This window comes from Rhinichthys klamathensis, unplaced genomic scaffold (assembly GCF_029890125.1).
Source record: "Rhinichthys klamathensis goyatoka isolate OS25496 unplaced genomic scaffold, OSU_Roscu_1.1 h1tg000139l_1, whole genome shotgun sequence".
NCBI lineage: Eukaryota > Metazoa > Chordata > Actinopteri > Cypriniformes > Leuciscidae > Rhinichthys > Rhinichthys klamathensis.
In genome coordinates, this window is record NW_026606674.1 from 1,779,261 (window position 1) to 1,792,862 (window position 13,602).

At 37.4% G+C, this 13,602-nt stretch overlaps 1 protein-coding gene and 1 pseudogene across 1 annotated transcript; one reads left to right on the forward strand and one right to left on the reverse strand.

The window, feature by feature from the left end:
• Positions 1-1,340: 1,340 nt before the first annotated feature.
• Positions 1,341-7,761, reverse strand: LOC130089880 (EF-hand calcium-binding domain-containing protein 4B-like; annotated as a pseudogene).
• Positions 7,762-11,476: 3,715 nt separating this feature from the next.
• LOC130089881 (putative DMBT1-like protein) lies at positions 11,477-13,560 on the forward strand. Its single transcript, XM_056257447.1, has 3 exons — positions 11,477-11,766; positions 12,030-12,347; positions 13,238-13,560. The coding sequence occupies exons 1-3, from the start codon at positions 11,709-11,711 to the stop codon at positions 13,558-13,560; spliced, it is 699 nt and encodes a 232-aa protein (XP_056113422.1). The 5' UTR covers positions 11,477-11,708.
• Positions 13,561-13,602: the final 42 nt, after the last annotated feature.

Below are 13,602 nucleotides of genomic sequence, written 5' to 3' on the forward strand. Positions count from 1 at the left end.
TACATATTTAGAAGATGCTTTTATCCAAAAAAGGAATAAAGCAATTCGTCAAATGTCATTCATAATGGTTAGACAATAATAATACAGGGCTAAGATTATCACAATAAACACAAGATTTTGACGCATATCCAAGTGTTTGTGCGTAGTGTGAGCGCGCTGCAGGGAGGGAGACGCGGGCGCGAACACTTGCGTTTTCCTATCAACAGTGGAAACAACTTAAAATACTCTATCATTTCTGGTCATACAGAAAATAATAATACATTATTCGCACCTATGCTTTTATTTGTGTAAACTCACAATAACAAGAAAACGTTGTGCTTTTGTAAAATAAAATAAAACAATCATGCGCGCTTTCATGGTCTCCGTGAACTGTAGCGCTACTATGTAAGGTAAAGCATGAAATATCCACTTTAAAACGAACAAATTCGAATCGAAAGCTAATACCTTCTGATTATGTAATCCGTAAAGGTGCATTTCTCTCTAAAGGTGCATTCGCGCGGCGCGCCGCAGCGGAGATGGAGATATGTTTTTAGCCGACACTAATTTAGAAAACAATAGTTTATTAATAAAATTAAAATGCCTCGTTATTTTTTCAGACATTTATTATCATTAGCTTATAACTCACCTAAATCACCTTTCTGTAGGCTGTGGTTCCAGAGACATAGGCCTAAAATAATTATGGCTCTTCTCATTCAGCACTGCGGGAAAAATATAATTTTCAGGTTATTTGGCCTTAGAAAACCATTAAAATCTACATTTTTTTGTATTAAGTTGTGAATATTTTAAATGTTTAATAAAGGGGCAAAAGGTCATAAACAAACATCTGAAATTTAGTCTATTTTTTTTTATGCGCAGCATTTGTGTACAGTTCAAATTTAAAAAAAAAATGGTGTTCAACTTTGCATTTTTAAAAAACAACCACCGTTCATTTTCGTTTGGGTTAAATAAGGAAAAACGAATGGACACAAACGTACACTAACCGTTTGGACAGAGTTCTTTATTAAATTCATAAAAGAAACAATAGGCTACAGGAATACTGGATTCTAAACCTCAAAGAAATGCCACAATCAGACCTCAGAGCAGAAATGAGGGAGAAACACCCAGAAACTCCTCAGCGATACCTGCAGAGCACAGTGACATTGCATTTTTTCACGCTGGATGTTTATCATCAGTGACAAGTGAGTTCATGTTTTGGTTGCGACAAGCTTTTTAGAGATGCTTTAAAGGATAACAGCACAGTCTGGGGAACAAAAATGAAGCATACAAACTGAAGCTGAATGTAAATGTCCTAAATAAGAAGATATAAATGCAAAACTATCCTGTATGTTCGTATCAGGGCCTCACCTTTCTTGGCCTGCACAGTGTCCCATAGCTGAAGAGCAACGTGACTGTCCCCCAAATTCAGAGTCCGCACACTATAGTCAATGCCTGTACAACACAACATAATTGAAGTTATATATAAATGTGCACTTCACACATAAAGCTAAATAAAAATATACACAACAAAATAAAGGCATATAAAATACTGCTGAAATCATGTTCCTTTATTAAAAATCAAAACATACAACAAACCATTACTGCAGTGAGGGATAATGGCCACTAGAGGTTACTGTTGAGTAATATTTCTGTGTGGAATATACAGGTGTTTAAAACACTTTAGCCACATGCTTATGATTGTCATTGAATTATAGAGCAAAATATCGAACCAAGTTGTATTTATTCCAAAGAAAGACAACAAAGTAACATTCACTAAAAATTGACTTGGGACCAGCTGGTTGAAAGTAACTAAAATGGCTGAGAAAAGTCCAGTGTTAATTGCCATTTTGGTTTACTTGTAACTAATACAATTACATTTTTTAATCAGAATTATTTAAGCGTCCAGGTTGTTTATGGGCCACTAGAGTCCAGGGGTGAAAGCCTAGAAACTTTGATATAAAGTGAACTGATGGTGTTTGACATAATCTGCTGCGTAATGTGTGGCAGGCTTTAAATGCAGGGAGTGTGACTTCCCAAGCCCTTTCATGTGATGTTTCCTGCTTTAAGAAATCCATCTGATATAGCATAGTAGGTTTTCATTAACACTTACACATATTCAAACCCAATGCACTGAAACGCCTATTAGGAAGTAATACAATGTATGCACAATAATAATGCACAGACCATTTAAATCATAACAAAAGAGATTGCTGTAATTCATCCTTCTGATCAAATAAGGTAAACTCCAGTAAAAGGGAAACCAATTTGCATTTACTGAAAATCCCTCATTGCAAAGTCATCTGTTAAACCCACTTGAACTGACCTGTCCACTCACCAACTTGTGCAAAGTTAAATTGTAAATTGCACATAGAGGGAGAGAGCAACTTACCCACAGTGGCTGAGGTGGCAGAATGAAACTGTCCATCACAGAAGCGTCTCAGCAGTGCGGTTTTACCAACACTGGAGTTTCCCACCAGAATGACCTTAAAGAGGCGTTGAGGGGATGCGGCAGCACCTTCTGCAGGACCCTGTAGCCAAAAACACACACAGTGACATCTTTAAAGTAAAGCTAACAGCTAGATGTGTTGAGTGCACATAAAAAACACGATTACACTTAAATGGGCCATAGTCTCGAAATCCACATATTATGTTATTTAAAGTCTCTTGCACTTTCACTCCGTCTCTGATTTTTGAATTAAGAATTATTTGGTTTTAGGACTTTAATATGTAAATGCATGTGAAATGAGGTACTCAATGATATGTCCCGTCACTGACCTGCTGGTGGGTCTCCTTTCCGACAGGCTGACCCCGTGCAGACGAGGGCATGTTTCCTCTGATCCACTTCTTCTTAGACGGCTTCTTCAACCTAACTGGTGGTGGAGAGTCAGCAGAGGCCAGAGACGCATTGGACGGGTAGAGAGAGCTCGTCTCTAGATCCCCCTGAACTTCTTCCTCTCCAGCTCGCTCTTCTTCTTCCTCACTGAGCTGATGCAGAAGAAGGTGAGGGTCTCCTTGTAACAGGTGGGGGAGGTGGTCCTCCTCGATGGATATGACTCTGCGTAGAGGCCAACCATCCGGTGGCGCATCCTCCACATCCCCTCTGTCATTTACACCTTCCGAGTCCCCAGACACCTTCTGAGATTGCACATCCACCTCAGGCTTCCCATCATCCCCTGCGGTGAAGGGTGAACATTGACTGTTTGCTAAAGAGGTGGTCTTCCTGTTAGAGCGCTGAGTCACTTCCTCCTTATCAACTTCTCTGAAATGACAGTGAGAGGTGAGAGTAAATGTTTCCATGTTATTAAATCATGTACGTAGGTATCCACTTGCGAATATGTGAAGATGTCTCACTTTTTGACAGATGGTTTCCTCTCCGTGTATTTTATTGAAGCTGCGCTCAGTCTGTGCTTGCGTGAGGATTTCTTCATTGAATTGCTGCGTTTCTGTTGTAAATTACAAGGAGATATTCTGTTTATGATTGCTCTTATTAGTCAAAAATTGGAACAACACACCCACTCATTTTTTATTATTAACATTTTCCACGTTTAAAACAAAATGTTTTAAGATCATAAGAAGCATAAATAAAAACATAAAAAAACTAATAAAATTTACAAAACCGCACAACCAAATTACAATAAAATGTACCTAAAATTAAAATGTAAGAATAAAAGAAATTATTTAAAATCGTAAACTTAACAGAAAGCTAATGTCTCGCTCATCTCGCAGATGTTTATTCATTTCTCTAAAAGAACAACATTTCATTTGAGATGTTTGTTGTTTGTCTACAGCATATGTAAGGATGTACCACGCTCACCTGAGTAGATCTAACTGTTTCATCAAGCTGTGTTTTTCTCTCTGCAAGCCTTCTGTGATTCTGTACATCTCCCTGTGAGGGTAAAGCGCATGTGTGTGTATGAGAGACACAAAGACACTGGTGGGATTTCCGTGTGTACGTAATAAATGCCCAGACTGACATCTCTCTCTCCTGCTGTAGTCGAGACGCCTGCTCCTGCAGAATGCCCAGCTGCTCCTGAGCCAACTCCAGCTCCTGGCAGGTGTGCTCAAGTTCACGAGACAACTCCTCATTGGTCATTTTCAGTTTAACATTCTCCAGTCGACTCTCCTGTTGTTCGCTATGAAGGTCACGGCATTGTCGCTCTAACTGAAAAAAAATGATATAAAACAGCTGTGAGTTGAAAAAGGTGTGAGTGCAACAAAAGTATAAGATTTTGTATGATTCTGCCTGTTCATTTGTGGCTCTCACCCTCCTTTGTTTTTGGAAAAGCTGCTCCAAATCCTGTTCTTTACTACGGAGCCGCTGCTGGAGGTCCTGACTGCGCAACTGCAGATTTTCAGAGTCCTGAAACAGAGAATTAACATAGAATTTCAGTATTATTATTACGATACAAAATAACTGAAATGTATGAAGCTGAATTGTCTTGAGTGTCACATGATCCTTTAGAAATCATTTTAATATGCTAATTTGCTGCTCAAGAATAATTTCTAATTATTATAAATATTGAAAACAGTTGTGCTGCTTAATATTTTTGTGGAAACTGTGATAAATTTTTTTCATAATTTTAGAAAGTTCAAATGTCTTTACTGACACGTTTGATTCATTTAATGCATCCTTGCTTAATTAAAGTATTAATTTCTCTCTCTTTTTTTATATTCTCAACTGTATAGTGTAAAGGCACATGCAACAGTTCATAAGAATGTTTTTACCTTCAGAATTGCTTGATCTTTTTCATTAATGATCTGTTGCTCCATTTCCTCATATAATCTGCGAATTTCGTTGTCATGTGTGGCTGCTTTCCTGTGCAACGACAATGGCGTTCAATGTTAAAACATGCATTTAGCCTAATACAATCCAAAGATAAAACACAAACAAGTCTTTCATATTATAGAATTTTTTCCAAATTCTCACAGTATTACATTCCAACCACTGGCTCAGACCTGCAAATCCAGGTAATAATTAAAGGATCATAAGATTTCATGTGTATCTTTAAACAATGCATGTTGCAAACCACATCATTCTGACCTAGATTTGATCAAAATACATTTTATTCCCACCAGAAGTACTGCAAAAACCTGGGTAAACTTGGTGGTCACTGGAGGGATAAAACAGCATTCTATAGGGAATTACATTAAGCCTCTAAACGGGGATTATTCACAAGTAACATGGGGGAAAATAAGAAAACAAAGCAGATTTTTGGCTCTTAAACATGCGACTTTAGATGGCACTGCTCTAAATTCATTCTCATTTCATGTTGCATAAAGAATCATCACGTCACCTTCTGAGGGTGCTCTCCATCTCCTTCCTCTCTTGTTGCGCCTCTTTGATTTGATATGTGACACGGGCCAGGAACTCTTCGAAGTTGGACAGGAGGTTAGGCTCATCCTTCCTGAGCTGAGTCCACAGGCTGCGAACCTCACTCGGGCTGAATTGAAGAGAGAACTGTTACTGCTTGTAGCAATATAAAGCTAATGTCTTATTGCAATGCCATGTGCAGTGGCAAAACATCAGTACTAACTCCTCAAACATATTGCTAGCACCCAAGCTCTCCATCAACACGCTGAAATGTCTCTCTTCATCATCCTCTTTCCCTGACAGCTCTTCATCCCCTGAGCTCTGAGAGGGTGCACTCATTAGTTCCTCAGTCTTGGAGACTCTCCGTCCGTAAAGAAAGTTACCTGGGGAACAGTTACAGATACACCTTGTAAAAGTGTGTAATTTGCTGTGCTATAAATATGTACCAAATAACAAATGATTTTTGAATAGATCCTCTTGACTGGAAGGAGATGATCATAAACTCACTGACTCCGGAGGAAAACTCTCCCATGGTCAGGTATCCATTTTTTTCCAGGTCTAGTGAGTCAAAAACGTTCTCGAGTTCCTCGGCAGTGAGTGGCAATTCTTTGAGTAGCCTCTAAGATAGAGAGAATGATGGTTTATGATTAAGTACTCATGAAACAGATGGAAAAATGACATCATTAACTCTATTTTCAGCCATCTAGATATTCTGATAGCCTGACCCTTTGTGCTAATAGAACATTGTAAATAACAAATCCTTTTACACAGGAGGAAAAATAATGCAACTGTTATGGTTATGTTCTGTTTGTAGACTCTTATGTTGTTTCCTTTGGTTTCTGTGTTTCCTTCCTGTGTTTAGCTGCTGTTTGCTTGTCCTTTGTTACTATGGTTACTCATTGGTTAATTGATAATGTTCACCTGTGTCTTGTTTGGTTCCTAATTTAGCCTGTGTATTTAAGCTGTCAGATTGTTTCAGTTCATTTGTCCTGTGTTGTCTTTGAGTAAAGCGGAAACTGTTACGTTTATCTATTCCTACAATTCCAGTGTTTTGGATTATCTTTGTTTTCATTTTTGTAAATAAAAGACTGCTATGATTTAGGTCCTCTGCTCCTCTTTCCTTGCCTGAACTGTAACAGAAACATATGCACCCTCAATATTTTAATAAGAAAAAAATAATTGATGGCCATAGAAAGCTAAAAAATACAAAAACATAATTTGAATACAGAGCTGTAGAGTTACACCAAAGCCATGGCAGATGTAAAATATATACTATTTATAAAACGGTTAGTTCCAATCCTTGATTCTGATTGGTCAATAGCTGTGCTTTATTCACGATAAAACACGGCTATGACCGCTTCACCCAACGGTTCTATGTATCACTACACAACACCCCTAGCAACCACTCTTAGCAACTTAAACAGATGTTTCATCTCATTGATATTGTTCATTTAAAGCTAGAGCAGAGCATTGTGAGAGATCGAGTAAGCGAGTGTACCTGCATTTACAGTAGACGTAGCATTTTCCTTCAGGTCAGTCCTATATTCATAATAAAAAAATGCGTTTGAATGTCCGCTGCATATTTTGTCCTTTTAACAGTCATGGGGTTTTCCGTGCATAACGTTAGTCATCTGTCAGTTGCGTCTGTCTTCTCCGTGATCACAAGTTCGAGTCCTTTCAAAAGCCTTCTCTACAGACTCACTCACTCACTCACTCATAAAGACAGTCTTTGCCGCCATCTATTGGCGAAATAATATATGTAACTTCTGTTGCTGTTCACGTTCCGGGACTATTTTTTCCAGCGGAAGGCAGGCTTTTAGTGATTTTACTTCATGAAAGTTGCATAGATACATATTTTTCGGCTTTAATATTTTTATTGTGTGGCAACCGTTTTATAAAAGCAATAAGGTACTCGAGGCAAGTGCTGCATGGTGAATAAGTAACGGCTAAAGGGGTTGCAGGCACTCCGCTTCGCGTCGTGCCTAACAACGCCCTCCAGCCGTTACTTATTCACGATACAGCACAGCCTCTCGTACCTTATTGCTTACATATATATATATATAAAATTTCAAGTGGTGAAGGACCTGTCAAGTTAAGGACCCCTACTTTACCCTCATATCAGTGCGTGTGATGAAGCCCTTTCCCTCGCTGTCACAGATCTGAAAGAAGTCCTCTATTTTGTCCAACATAGCAATGTGTCCCCATCCTGCGTTCTTCTTCACACTTTTCCTTGGCTGCGGTTTCGGCTGCTTCTCATCCTGGTCTGAGCCACTCCTGGTGACCCGTGTGTCTCTAACGTGTCCGATCTCTGACATGATTCCAGCGCTGCTTACCTTGGCCGTCTTTGAACAGGTCAGGATACAATGTAGGCGAGAGACTTGAGAGCACAACTGGGACGGAATCCAAAGCTAGATCCAATACAGGGAATTATGCTGATTAATTCAGGAATCATCATTTATTGTCTTGTACTGAATGCCTGCATGGGTCCCAGGCAGCAGAAAGAAACAGAGAAAGAGCAACACATCAGCAATCCTTATCGTCATTAGGAATGTTAAGACTTTGAGAAGTGAAATGCAGATTAGTCTTAGTCATCATCACTGGCACTGCTGACGTTATTGAGCAGACCTGTCCCACCACCACAATGTCAAGGGGGAACAGGAACAGGTTTCTGTGGTAAAATTTCATGTTTGATCTCAAGTCGATCTTGCTAAGGGTTGAAAGAGGGGGTATCAAGTAGTTTATATTGCAAGAACCAATTAAAATGAACTTTTACATAATTGACTGACAGATAAAGGTTGACAGTTGACACATCCTGAGTTTAACAATAAATAAGAGTTGAATGTTAGCGCTCTGTGTAATTTGTGACATTAAACTAAACACGTGATGAAACACTGATTTCATGACGCCTCAAACTAAAATTCCATAGCCTGTAAAAGGCAAGTTCTAGAGGAATTCACCTGATTTTTCACGAGAGATGATATTACTGCGCCGAGTCGAAGTGCTCCCAAGCACTTGCTATGGTATTTTGCCATACAATTGTATGGCAGAACAATTGTATACTACATTAATCTAGTTTTCCATTTTACACGCTTAGAAAAGCGCAACGTTTTATTTTGTGTCACCGTTCTTGGTGGAGTTACACTCCTCTAGTAACTGTATTTAAATAGGGAAAACGTGGAGGTGTTTGGTCGCTTCACCTAGTTTAATATGAAAAACCAGTAGAGTAGGCTATCCCTTTAAAAACATTTTATATGCCGTGAAAAACCTGCATCTAGAGGTTTTTTTTTATTTTTGAAACTAATTTGATGTAGTAAAATGTTTCCATTTCCATTTCTTCTAGAATTAACCATCATCATGTACGCTAAACTAATATGAAACGGCCAAATAATCAAGATTGCAGGGCAAATTTAAATGATTGTCAGTGAAAAACCATTTCCCGCCAGAGTGATAGGCCTACAATCTAGAGCCATTCCACCGAATGGGTGACATTTTTTTATAAAATGCCATTTTATACGCTTTTGCATGAAAAAATGTCACCCATTCGGTGGAATGGCTCTAGATTGTAGGCCTATCACTCTAGCGGGAAATGGTTTTTCACTGACAATCATTTAAATTTGCCCTGCAATCTTGATTATTTGGCCGTTTCATATTAGTTTAGCGTATAAAATGTCATAAAATGCATGAAAATATATAATATATAATTATAAAATGCATGAAAATAAACTCTAAAATAATTTTTTTATTAAGCAAAGTTTCCCGCACATTAAGCTAATGGCACATTTAAAATGTATAATTAAAAACACATAGGCCTACATAAAAACTAGAACACACAAAAAAATTGCATTTGTTGCATGTCCCCACAAACCTTACCATGCAATATAGGGTAATGATTAAAATCCTTCAGAAATCTTATTTTTGTTGCATTGTTGTGTGACTTTATATCTAATTTATGCTTAAAATGTTTTTTTTTTATGAGAAAAAAATATTTAATCTAATATCTTAGATAAAATACACATTTTAGTCGTGTCCCCAGGTTTTCACTCACTTTTCACTCTAACATCTTCCCCCCTCTGGAAAACTTGAAACATGCCACAAGACAGGAAGTAGCATCATCTGGATCTTCTGAAGGCAATGGGAAGACCATAAGTAAGTCCTCTTATTTTAATTTCTGTATATTTGAATAAATTGTAAATATGACTGAGAAGGTCAATCTCAACGTACCTAAAATCTGTTACCTAAATTGTTAGATGTTTTTTTTTTTTTTTTTTTTAAATATGAACTTTTGGTAAATCACTAGAATTTGCTCAGTGTCCTCATTCTATTAGCATGAATGCTATGTGACCATATGTCATGTATTTGATAACCTTTTGCTTAAAAACTCAAATCCTGTTACTTTCAGTCCTGTTACTCAAATGAAAAATAACAGGAGTGAGTTAAAGTAACAGGAGTAAGAAGAGTCCTCTGTTTTGTTGATTTAATATTGTAAATATTAGTTGATACTATTCACCTGAATTATGAGTTTTAAGGTTGCAATTACTTAAATTAGACATTAGTATAGTTTTACATTGTGAATACCATGCTTCAGGGAACCAGTCCACCACGAAGTGACTTAAACTTTTTGTCTTTGTCTTTCTTATATTTTGTAGAAGATGGAGAGAACCCATACTATTCAGGTGCCGAAACACCCACCCGGCATCCTGCAAGGGAAAGAGCGAAACACACAGAAACCCTCTCTTTTCCCTCTTTTTGTCTCTCCCTCTTCTCTCTTCTCTCTTCTCCTCTCTCTCCTTCTTTCTCTTTCCACCTCCTTCACTGTGAAGTATTACTGGCACAGACAGAGTACCTACATCACTTCAACACAGAAATCTCATGCGCACACAGTCATGTACACTCTCTCTCATACACACATGCACACGCATATGGACACTCATTGTTACCCAATGTTCATTCCTAATACCAAGTGTTCATTCCAGTTACTCATTTTTTTTTCTTCTAAAAATAAATAAATAAAGGTAAACCACTGTTTTTGTCAGTTTTGTTTGGTCCATCATTTATAGAATTGTTTAATAAATTAAATTATTTAAAAAAATGGATAACCTTGAGGCTTTGGTCTTCTTTCAAATGAAAAAAAAAAATCGTTTTATGTTTTTTATTAAAATACACCTTGCCTTAAGATAGTGTTTTTTTTTTTTTTTTTTTTTTTTTTTTTTTTTTCACAAATATCAGTTATTTGAATATAGCTATAACCAACAATGTCTTAAAAATAAACACTTAACTACGGGGAAACAAAGGAATTAACTGGCATTCTTTTAAAAATGCTTTTAAAATGGGACATGAGTTTCGGTAACATGACTGAGAAAACATGCGTCTATCTTCTGCTTAGAAACCTTGTAAAAAATAAAGTTACCTGAGATTGACCAATACACATTTGTAGTATTAGATTCATTGTTGAAAAAAATATTTAAGTTTAATTTTGAAGTTATACAATAAGCAAATGTCACCCATTCGGTGGAGTGGCCCAACAGCAGATCAAGTGTAAAATCAATGTGCAGTGAAATGAGCTCTACTACATGAAACAAGTTACTTATAAATGTTGCTAAAGGTGAAGAAAAACCACTGATTGCCGTCCTGAAATACGTTCACTCTCCCTCATGTGCAACACTAGAGTCTTTACAATAAGAGTTTTGCTGCCATCTGCTGGACAAATACAGCATTACACGCACATTCATTGCTGTTTTTTAAAATAGGTTTACCTATGTAGTAGATCATATTTAGGCCTAATTTATTTAATACAAATATATCTGAATAGCTTAGCAACAATATAGTTTTAACTATGGTGTAATACAATTTTATTTTTAGAATAAAGAACAAAGCAATAAATTCCACATATAGTATAATATTATGCATAATTTATCCAGAAACAATGAGATTAAAATGTTACATTTATTAAAATAATTCATGAAAAAAATTGTTCTACTTCTACTAAGTTACAAGTGTTGAAGTGATTAGACTTACATAAATCAGTCATCAGTATCTCCTGTGTGCAGGTGCAGGCTTTGATGCTGAATATAACCTGTAGTGTTTTTGTATCAATTTCCTTTAAGTTGTGTGACTTTATATCCATGCTGACTTATCAAATATATGATTCTATCCTCTGTGAAGTGTCTTTTCATGGTGGAGGAGGAGTCCCGCAGATGTTCTCTTGATATATGGAGAAAATAAAAATGCTGCTTTGTGATTTGTCAGTGATTATGTTTGATGATTTCCTCTGTTGTGTCTAATAAGGTAACAGTGAGTGTCATTGGCAGCTGTGAGAGTCTCTCTCTCTTTAGGGGACTGACAGGAGCCAGTTTCTTCAGTGTGTGTGTGAGGGAGCAGGGGAGAAACAGAGTCAAACAAACAGTGTGACGAGCAGAAGAAGATGGAGGGATTTCTGACACTCGTTTTACTCTCCTCTATAGTCACTATAAACACATCTGGTAAGTACAAAATAGACTTAAGATGTAAAATATAACTTTTTTTAAATAAGCAGTTTGTCTGTGATATCTAGAAACTTAAGATCTTGTGACACTATATCATTAATTATCAATTACATTTTACAAATGGTTTGAGCTTTTACTGGCAACCAATTTTTTATTCAATCATCAGTTTTAATATATTATATTTATATTTACCAACTTTTTACATCTTATGTTTCTTGACTTTGCATGATTCGATCCCTTTCTCTCTCTTTCATGTACAGATTTTGAGACTGTGAGGTTAGTTGGTGGGAACAGTCCCTGTGCTGGTAGAGTGGAGGTTCATCATGATGGTCAGTGGGGAACAGTGTGTCATTACGGCTGGGATATGACTGATGCTGGAGTGGTGTGTAGCGAGATGGGATGTGGAAAGGCTCTAGAGGCTGTGTATAATGCTCGCTTTGGACAAGGATCAGGACCAATCTGGATGGATGCTGTGGCCTGTAGTGGATCAGAGTCTACACTGAAGAACTGTGGATCAAGAGGATGGGGTGGTCATTATCGCTGTGGTCATTATCATGATGCTGGAGTCATTTGCACAGGTGAGCGGCTCATACATCACTCTGTTAATGCATCACTGATCATGGTTCAACATGCACCAATACTCAACTTTTCTATATATCCTAATTATTTGTTAACAACATGTATTCATTACTTCAATGAGCTCACTGTTTCTGCCTTAAATTAATACATTGTTTAAATGAATAAATTATTAGCTTAAACTGTGTGATTTATATATGTACATTTCAGAAATACATAACTTGGACACAGTCACTCACCTGTGATAACAGATCACTCTAAATTGTAATGTGCATTTTCTGTAAAGATGCTCTGAAATGATATGTATTGTGAAAAGCGCTATACAATTTTTTTTTAATGTTCATCCACAAATATTAAAATAGCTTGGTGTAATTTGTTTTCAGAGCAACTCATAAACAATTTGTTGAATAATTAACATGTGTTATTGGCTAAAGAACGAATTAATTTTCATCCATTCTAAAAAATATTTAATTAAATTAAGTTTTATGTAAATAAAGTTCGGGAGGAGCATGTTTAGGTAATCATCCAATCAGCACAAGAAGAAAGCCTTCCCTTACCTCCTGTCTCATGACTAATTTCGCAGCACCCCACCTCCACCCCTTCACCCCACATTCGGCTGGGTCCGCTCATAGATTCCTATGATCTCTAAGGTTATGGGGGGAGTACTCTGGGGTCGGGCCGAATTCTGAGCTCGGAGCCCTCCCCCCGGACAGCAAGCCAAATACGCATTATAATATTACATCAGATTTCATTAACATTTAAACTCGTGAATTAAAGGATAGTGACTTGCTGTTGTTTTATGTCTGTATAAAAATGATAGTGCCAGATGCCTCTTCAGGACATAACACATCCAATTAAAGTGTTCTTCTGTGCTATCTCTCAATATAATCAGAAAGCATAAACTATGGACGGTTTACAAGACTTGATGATGGACCTCACCTGTGCTCTGGGAGATTAGAGGTTCTCCGTGGGAACACCTGGTACACAGTGTGTGACGCTGCCTTTGACCAGCAGGATGCAGAGGTTGTGTGTAGAGAGCTGGACTGTGGAGCTCCTGTACAAGTGCTGGGAGAAGATGCTTTTGGCAAAGGAGACGCTCAGATGTGGACACAAGAGATTCAGTGCAGAGGAAATGAATCACACATTCGACGCTGTTCATCATTAACCTCACATAATATACACTGCACCCATGAACACAACGTGGTGTTCTGGTAAAATATCAATGTTCAGCCTCTCTACTGTATAGAGGAATATAAT

Coding starts and splice junctions, on each gene's coding strand:
- LOC130089881 (XM_056257447.1), top strand. CDS start 11,709: ATGGAGGGATTTCTGACACTCGTTTTACTCTCCTCTATAGTCACTATA. Junction 11,767..12,029: donor AGTCACTATAAACACATCTG/GTAAGTACAAAA, acceptor TTTCATGTACAG/ATTTTGAGACTGTGAGGTTA. Junction 12,348..13,237: donor TGCTGGAGTCATTTGCACAG/GTGAGCGGCTCA, acceptor CAATATAATCAG/AAAGCATAAACTATGGACGG.